The following is a 10,096-nucleotide window of genomic DNA, read 5'->3' as shown; positions in this document are numbered from 1 at the left end:
GGGGGACGGACGTGTACTTTTCCTCGGCGCTCGCCACCCCTTCCACCGACACTCAATCCCTGCCGCCGCGGACGACGACACGTCGCACGCACACGCCGGTCGCTCTGTAGCGTTACTGGCCGCCGCGAGAGTCTTACACGAGGGGACGCGCGCGCCGCGTACGTATCGCATCAGTAGCATGCCCACTCGCTGGTACGACATATTATTATGTATGCTAAAATAATATAGGTACGCGTGCACGCACCGCACCGCACCGAACTGCACCGCCACTGGAACGCGTCGCACGCGCGCGCGCGCCCTCTCACACGCACACTCGTACACCCAACACAAGCACGCGGCGCGCCGCGGAATAATGCCAAATGGCCAAATCGCCGGCTGCGACGCCGTCGTCGAACGCACCGCCGTCGCCGCTTTCACCGCCAATCGTCACCGTCGCAGCAGCGGCATCGCACTGCAGCACATCACCGTCAGCGGCGGCGGGTTCAGCGGCGCGTCACCGTCAGCCAGAGTGGCCGGCCACTTCGCCGGCGGCGTCTCCGTCGTCCGGTGGCGACGCCGGCAGCCCGAGCAGCGGCAGCGGCAGCGGAATCGGCGGTGGCCGCGGACAATCGTACCACTACGATGTTGGTGCAGAAATTACGCTCAAGAGCATCGAACACACGCTGTTGCCGCTCGTCAAACAGGTACGTGCCGCTTAAAATATACGACGTTTTATAAAAACAAAAATGTGTATCGTCCGTCCCTCCCCGAATACGTGCGATACTGCAGTGGATGATGTGCAACCGCGGTATTCGAATATTTTATCACTCCGCCTCTGCCGCGGCCGGCCGGCCGGCGTAGTAGTAACCGACCTCGCCACCGCGTTCCTACATTGTATTTCGTTCCGCTGCGACGACCACGCCGCCGCAGTAGTTATGCACGCATGTATACATATGTATGAGATTTATATATATAATATATATATATATACATACACGTACCGGGTGGGGTGGCTTACGCAGAGGTCCACGTGTAGAATATGCAGTTTACGTGATAACGTTTCGAATATTAAGTGGTGGAATATGTATGTAAAAGAACAGCTCCGGTTCTGAAACCAAAATAGAATGCCAGGTGTGACCTACATATTACGCGTGCAGCTCTGCGACGACAGCGATGAGAATAGGTAAAAATGTATGCATTAAACCGCCTGACCTTTTTCGCACACACTTGACCGGCTTCGGTTTGCCCGCGTATCACCACCGTTCGCACACCGAAAAGGCAAAAACGACGACACCGAAGTGGCAGAGACAGAGCCCGTGATGAGAGAGATTTTATTAAAATAAGCGATGCACGGCGGTGGTCCGCGGGAAAAGCGATGCGTTTCGTCGTCGATGCGTTTCCCGTCGGATCCTATACGGTTTGAGGTTAACCGTGTCATGGCGAAAAGATACGCAACCGCCGCCACCACCGCCGCCGGTGGCATGTACCGACGGTGACGACAGTGGCGTTGTCGGTGGTGGCTGCAGCGGCAGCGGTGCAGGTCGGTGGTGTCGGCGGCGGCGGCGGTGGGTTTTTATTGATTGGCGGCGGCGGCGGGTCCGGCGTCGTCGTTCGCGCGCTCGCGCCCGCGCAATTATACGCTCGCGCACGCACAAACGCACCGGACGAGCAGCAGCCAGCACAAGCACCATCAGCGAGCACAAGCACCAGCACCAGCAGATCGCCGCCGGACGCCGCCGACGCCGCCGTCGCTGCCGTCGCTGCCGCAGCCGCCGCCGCTGCCGTCACCCCCCCTCGAAACTTACACACACACACACACTCTCACACATTAACACACACATACACACTTACACACAGCGGTAAAGATATAAAATTATTAATTTGATAAAATATATAGGCATATTATATAAAAATTATTTTAAATAAAAAACAAATTCGCACCACACACAAAATAATGTTTATGACCATTGTTGTTTTTTCGTACGAGTTATGTTTGTCAAAATTTTTTTAAAGAAAATAATGATACTTAAAAAAACGTGCGCGGCTTCACCACTCTCGTACAACAACATATTATTATAATATTATTATATCACAATAATAAAAAAATATATTGTTATTGTTTTCGTTGTTAAATCATCACCATCATCATCATCGTTGTTATTATTGTCATTGTTTTATTATAATATCGTTTACGTAAGTTTCGTATCGTATCGTACGGTCTTACGCGTCGTCGTCGTCGTCGTCGTCGTCGAGATCTTCCTCTCCCCCACACCGGTTTTCCCGTACGGGTATACCCACGCCCGCGGCCACGTCTCCTCGGACTTGCTGCAGTGCGAGCCCTGCTGTGCGGCACGCGCGCGGGCGGAATCGAAAGTGCCGAACACGCGGCACACACCCAGCACACGCCGACCGACGGACACGCCGCGACATGGCTCTTCTGCTCGGCGACCACTGTGGCAGACAGCAGGTAAGCCACCGCCGTCACGCATCGGCATCGTGTACCACGCGGTCGTATATCGCGAGTCACGGCAGCCGAGATACGGTATCCGGTGGTGCCCCATCATGATCGGCGTCTCTTTTTTTTTTTTTTTTTCTTTCTTTTTTTTTTTGGGGGGGGGGGGGGGTTGTGGGGATTGAGTTTCGAGTGGGGACGCCTGTTTTGGAGACTCCGATCGGGACGAGATTGTGGCGCGGGTGGGACCGGGTTTTGCAGAAAGCTCTCCGGATAGCGCGTCGATAGTCGGCGACGGACAGAGCCAATGACCAAGTTAAATATTCCGCGCGCCCGCACCGCGTCCGTGTGGCTTTGACTTTTATATATGTTGTCACGTGAGCGCACCACCGCAGTCGGAGGGTTTTCCGGTTTACCTATCGGGGGGAGGGGGTGTCTACCAATAACTGTGAAGTCCGAAGGAGCAAAGACAAATTCGGGCTGTCAAAATGTTAAAAATGTCGTGAAATTAAAAATCGATCAAGTGTTGCATATAGGTACTTGTGTGGAGTTTGAATGAGAATTTTTATATTCGTGACACCGAGGTATCAAGGTTTCGGCTATCGAGATTCATGTCAGAACATCATAATATATTGTACACTGCATTATTCATATTATTGTTCGCAGTGCCCGCAGTGGTGTTCACATTTTTGGTTATAGGTATCAAGCCTTTTTAATGTTATATTAGATAGATTTTAATCGTCCTCTGCAATAATCTAACAACAAGAAATGTTTGTGTAAAAAGGGTCGATAAATTGTTTTTAAATGTATTCAACAGAATATAGTCATATAGATGACAAAAAACCCAAAATTTAATCTAATCATGGTTATGATTTTATAACTGATGTGCAATGATGACAATAATGACGCTAATCACGCTAATTGTTTAAAATGTATAAACTTAGATTTTTGTTCAAAAATAAAGACGAAGGTGAAGCAAACTAGTTCCTATAAATTTGAAAACTTTTGTTGTTGTACAAAGCAATACTTTAGCAACACTATGGTTTGGTTATTAGGTAAAATTGTTATAGATCGGCTGAAGGATATTGTTTTACCAATTTCTTCCCCGCAAGCAAAAAATATACTAAGGTGGTACCCTTAGGTTTTTCCCTGACGTTTTTGAAACTGAAATTACTCCAGTTGGGTTTCATCTTAGTATCATGAGATATTTGTAGAACGGCGTTTATAAAATATTGTAATCATAACATATTATATTATTATATTATATGTTTCGGAAATTCGTTATCAATCGGACGGTGAATCGATTTTTCTCGATTATACCTGCCAAAGGATATTCAATTGTGCCCTTTGGAGTTTGGACCCTTTAGTACGAGTTTTTATTACTTTATATGACGGAAGATTGTAGGTGGGTTCGTTTCAATTATACATTTGTGCGGGTACGGGGCACGGGCCACACAATGAATGTCGGAATGAAAGCACCATTCATCAAAATTTCAGCATTTCCATTTACTATCAGTCGGAACTAATAGCGTTGTTTGAAAAGTTTTTGTTCCTATATACTGTTCAGTGTTCGGCCATAAGGGCTAATGTGGTGAGTCGACCTAGAAAAGTTTTCACTGGGTTACTGACTTTTTATTACTGACCAAACACGATTTTGGTATGAAAAAATAAGACGAATACAATTTAGTTCTAGGTAAATTAAATATTATCAACTATTAAAATTTTACAAAATAATGGTAAATATCATCATTAAACTGAGGTTGTAGAAAATTAGAAAACAATTTTACATATTGTTTAAGTTATAATTTGTACCAAGTAAAAAACAAAGACTGGTATTGTTATTAAAATTTAATAAGCTTATTTAATAAGCAACAATCGAAATCGGATTAATTTGTTTAAGTTATAAATTGTGATCTCATAAATTAGGTAGATGTATTGTTTGTGAAAATAATATAATATATCGGTTGCATATTTTCTGGATTTTCATCAAAACTAAATAATTACATTAAAGGCAGCGCAGTTTAAGCTTATTTATAAATTTCGAATAGTTATTTTTTTTCTTTATCTTTCTTTCAGGACAATTTTAATGATGCCGGACACTTGGCGACAAAGTTAGTCAACTCGGTATGATTAATCGTTTTTCAGTTTGGATTTATATAGGGGTGAACGTGGTATGCGTTGGCCTCCGGTCATTTTATATCCAGCTGTGTGACGTTCGATCTATGCTCATAAGTCATAATGTGTTAAAACATTAGTTTAATCGGAAAGATTTCTGCGCTGTGTACGACCAACGGGTTTGACGCCAAACGTTTATACGAGACCGCAAAGGGGAGTTACGTATCTGTCAAGTTGTCTTTCATTGAAAAATGTTTGACTCCATATATTATTATGAAATATCATTTTCGAGTTTTTTCAATTGCGGTAGTCTTTATCTGCGTTTTGTATTGAGTTTAGTTATATCTACATTAAACTTGGATACGATTAAATTGGCTTTTCGTGGAAACCGCTCAAGCTTATGTGAAATACGGCCATTTTTTGTGTACATAAGCAGTCACTCTCTACCCTACCATCGATCGCCATATTTGAGATACATTAAACTCTAATGATTGGAGGTCGGCAGGTATCTAAATTACATTGTGTACATAGGCGTATATAATCAACTGCGTTTACGAGTAACATTTTATTTTTGCAGCAGTAACGATTTTTCAATTTTGTTGATAAAGTAAAAAAAAAACCCGCAAAAAAAAAAATTGATACTATTATTTTTTTAAAAGCGCTGAAGAAATGATTTATTTTGCATAAATCGTTTCGTACATATATTGTATATATGTATAGGCAAGTACCAAATAAGTATAATACTTAAGCAAACCAAAAAAAAAAAAAAAAAACGTGATCGTATCATGTACGTGGTTTTTAAATAATATAATATATAAAGAGCCACGTTGTATAACTGGTGCGATGAATTTTAAACAACCGTATAAAAAACATACCTGCATATGCATTTTACTGACGAAGTGGTATTTTTTTTATTTATCTCAATTTCGACTTCGGTGCATCAATAATATATAATATACATGCTTCAAACAGTTTACGTCCGAAACATTTTTCTCTCGTCAAGTGGAACTCGTGTTCAATATATATATATTTATATATAGATCTCCGAGTTTGTATAGATGAGTGATACGGAGAAAAAAAATACCGATGGACTTTCACATTTTAAAGTACTTACAACACACGTGTGGTGGAAATAATGTTTATGCTGATAGGATTTAGCCTGAAAAAAAATACCATTTCTCGACCAACGTTGCTTGATGGTCAGAAGTTTTGGGTTATGCCCTGAAATTCAACTCGAAATGAGGTTGCCTCGGGAACGGTAGTTTTTTTCCATTACGTGTTACTTAAAAAAATTAAACGTCCCTAACACGATGGGGCAAAATCAATGCTCGGAATTATTTTTCGTTTATATTTTCATTCGACTAATAGCACTATTAAATCTGTGACAAATTTACTAGAACACAACACGTGCACACATATCAATGTATTTATGTATTATATGTAAATGACACTTACTGTCAATGTTTGTAGTCAGTTTCAGTGTTTGAACGACGACAGTGATTGTTGGCATACAGTAAAAAGTCAGCGAACGTTGGCAAATTATTTCAAAGTAATTTGTGCTTTATTATACCTGTAATAATATATGTGATATTTAGTCATGAATGCTGTCATAATGACAGTGTCATTTGCACAGCCATTTCATTGAATAATAGGTTATAAGCATTAAATGTCGGCAGTATAATATATAGATATTCTAAAGATATTATTATCAGAAGATTTTTTTTAAAACAATTAACGACAATATTTTTAAGTTTTACATTAATTTATTGTGCGTTCGTGAATATTTTTATAAACCGTTTTACCTTGTATCCAATATTTTATGGCCTATAAGTAAATGGGTTAAACTTAATAATAGCTGTCCTTGTTAACACGCGTTATTATAATTGTTCACTTTATTTGTTTAAAATGTAAAACATTTGAAAAGTTGTTGTGTAAATAAAAGTAATAGTTTATATATATATATATATATATCTTAAGGGCAGGAGCTGAATAAAAAAATAAAACTTTCTATTGCCTATAGTGAAATGCAGATTAGCGTGAAAAAACATGGGTACTATAACATTGTATCAGTTCAAAAAGATTCACCCGATATGGAAATGTTTTAAATAATTAATTAAACTCCGATCGGTCTTTTAAATCAGAATACAATAGACCACACTGATGTAATCTTGGATTTAGCAATCAAATATGATAATCTTAATGAGATGTTTAGTATTTATTGACGAAACACATATTGTAACTGGTAGTTGCGTACTGGAAACTATTTTAAAGAAGGGTATCCAAATATATATATATATACATTAAACATGTTTAGTAAAAAAAAAGGATATCCACCTCGACCACCTCCATTTTGACATACCGGTGGATATAACACTAGTATAGCTGGATATGATTAACTCACGAAACGATTGCAACAAAAGTAGATTTGTAAATGTTATTTCCTACAATTGTTTGGAATTCCGAATTCGTCAATATTATGTTTAGGAAAAGCAACATATTTAACGTGGAAGAATAATGGCGTGAAAAATGTTCAGGGTAATTCACGTTTTAGTCAAACACAAGACATAAGGTAAATTAAGATAAGGCAACCGTATAGCTGAAATAGATAATCACTCGAATAAACGATCGGAATGGATATACATTTTATTCAGTAGATCGATAATATCAGGGGCGTATTTGATTTTTTTTTTTTTTGGGGGGGGGGGCTGTGGTATTTTCTCCAACTGAAGTTCCCAATTCAGCCTATATGAGTTAGAAAATTTACATCTGATAGGACATAATAAGCAGACTTCATAAACAATTCCTGGATTTGGGGGGGGGGGGGGCTGAAGCTTCTGTCTTGTTTTTTTCTCGAGGAACAACATTTAATAAACAGAAATCGAGAAAGCAACTAAAAAATATATATTTAAGAATGATATAGGTATACCAACGTAGTGTGACGGATAACTTAGGTACAATAGGTAGGCATACAATGTTTAAATTAGATAATCATCTGCATGCGATTGTGAAATACGACAAATACGTTAAATGGATAGTAAATGTATAACAATATAAGTCTATACCTATTCGTAAAATACAAGAAAATATATAATATTAATGTGTATTAGTCGTTGAAAACCATTCGAGATTTGTTATTTGTTCGGGAAAAGATAAGTGTTGAACGAATACAACTAAAAGGAAAAACAAATCAAAATAATTTGACCGCCAAAACAAAAGTTCCTCCTCTTACACTTAAATGTGAAGTTCTACATAGAATTACGAGTGTCTGATGGATCAGGGCGTTTAACGTGGAAAAATAGATTCCAAAAATACTTTGGCCATTAATGTTATGGTTATGGTTATGCGTACATTTTGTCATAAATCAATTATGCACCAGTAGACAATTTCCCGCGTGCTCCAAAAGTTTTTGACAATCAAAGATGTTTTGTCATCAGCTGGTATTAGTAGGTATGTACCCGTACATTATTATATAAGCTTCCACGTCGTGTGTGGCGGACGAGGACTAAAACTTTGTTATAAAATTAAGCGCATCAAGGCACCACTGACGGCGTAATAATAAATAATTTAATTTCGAGAAACAACTTCTTACACATTTATAATTTTATTATGCGCGGGTAATAATATTGATATTACGCTTTGGATAGGGTATAATAGGTACCTATACATGCCATTATGTTGTCAATAATTAGCGTTTATCGGAGGGCACAGACGTGTCTCTGCATCATTTATATATTAATTGTATAGGTATCTATGTCGGAATTTTCGTAGTAAATTCCAAAATCATTTATTTATTAACATTGCGGAAGTGTTATACTCGTACTATCAATATTGACCACGGTGGACTGTATTATAATATATCTGACAGCAACGTTTAAATATGCGCAAATTGGTTAAACATTTTAGATGGACGTACGAATACAAGTCCCACATGATATATTAATTAAAAACCGTTGGGCATGTAACCCTCACATCTCTAACTATAGTATAATTGTCAATATACTGCAAACAAAAATTATCAATTGCATAAATTTCAGTATTTACGTTCAACTATTTTATATCTGCTAAATAAATGGAATAGATGACGAACACGCATGTAATATATAGTTATGTAGAAGTAAAATTTATTTGTAAAATATTACATGGGCTGGTTTTATTTTGTATGATATTATTCAGGATGTAACAGAAAAATCTAATGGATGAAATAACTTTTGTCTTAATTATTTTTTACATTTTTTTCAAATATTCAATTAATGATCATTTATGCTACACGTATAATTTAAAAATTATTTTTTATTTTTTTATACTGAAAATAAAAAATTTAAATTTGATTTAAATTTTTTTTGAAATAATTTAAAATAATAAATTTGTAAATTTCATGGTAAAAACATTTATCTAAGTCCTGAGGTTTAATCTATCTGTCAAATTTTTTTTAAATATCAATATTTTTATTGTTGAGTAAATTAATTTAAAACTTAATAACTTTTTTCAAAATATATGATAGATATTTTAATTTTAAAGCAAGTTATGAGCATTTTAGACTGTACCTAATATCTTGCATAGTTACATTTTCTCATAATTTGATCAAAAATTAAAATACCATTAAAAAAACTCACGAGAAAAAACGCGTTATGTTTATATTTTAAGTTTGATAATAAGTCAATTATATTTATCTATTATATGTATAATGTCACAAAACAAAATTGAAGCTGCTAAACACAATTTTTTTAAGTTGTACGTTTCCGAGACAGGACACAAGAATAACACGCGAGGTACTGGGTCCTCTTAAGACTGTGCCCTGTGCGATACTGTATAAAATAATATAAATTATTATTTTCGATTACCGGCGGTATTGTTATAGTTCAAAACAAAACCTATTCTGAAAGAGACGTGTTGTAGACGTGTAGTAATTTTCATTTCTTTTATCTATTTAATACACTGCAGATATAATGTGTACCTTCTGTACCTGTACGCATTGTTATCATACGACTGTTTAAGACTTTTGCATGGGAGGTTGACTTTGCATGATATGATAATATAATATGATGTTCTAATATAGTATCGTTTATACGTGAGTTTTTGATATAAAAATTATATAATTTGCACCGTGCGTTTACGAAAATGTCTTAATGGGGATAAAATTATTATGGCACATGGCCACAGATCATATTATATGTGCAGCTAAGTAGCTAAAAAAACGTAAGTGTGTACCTAATTCACGGTATTGATAAAATACATAAATTTATAATGAAATATGAGATGATATTATTATTCATTCGTTATTGCGGTGCATCCTAAAATAGAAAATTAATTGGCGTTCTCGTTTAACTGAAATGCGATGTAGGGTGAGCTGCTGGATTTAGTGATGCGAAGGGACATTATTTTTCCTGTAAAGATACTTGAGGAATTCCACACGCCCACTTAAACACCTAGTTTCATACTATGTTGTAATTGTGATGAGTTAATAAAAATGCAAGTGCATATTTTATCAAACTTTAAATAATTCATGGATTTAAACATATACATTGTTATGCATGAATGTTAGAAAATATA

General features: G+C 37.4%; 1 protein-coding gene across 2 annotated transcripts in view; it reads left to right on the top strand.

Moving 5' to 3' along the window:
* alpha-Catr (alpha-catenin related) overlaps window positions 1–10,096 on the top strand; it is a 50,418-nt gene continuing 40,322 nt past the window's right edge. Inside the window, exon 1 of one of the 2 annotated variants that reach the window (XM_015515920.2) lies at window positions 1–683. In XM_015515920.2, the coding sequence (XP_015371406.2) occupies window positions 360–683 (324 nt within the window). In that variant the 5' untranslated portion in view covers window positions 1–359. Of the gene's footprint in view, window positions 684–1,677; window positions 2,447–10,096 lie in introns of those variants that run through there. The other variant, XM_089221653.1, reaches the window with a different exon arrangement.

The sequence above is a fragment of the Diuraphis noxia genome, unplaced genomic scaffold (genome assembly GCF_037042655.1).
Source record: "Diuraphis noxia isolate RWA-SAM2 unplaced genomic scaffold, SU_Dnox_SAM2 contig0002, whole genome shotgun sequence".
NCBI classification, from domain to species: Eukaryota; Metazoa; Arthropoda; class Insecta; order Hemiptera; family Aphididae; genus Diuraphis; species Diuraphis noxia.
The sequence above is the reverse complement of the archived record's forward strand: the minus strand, read 5'-3'. Positions and strand labels throughout refer to the sequence as shown.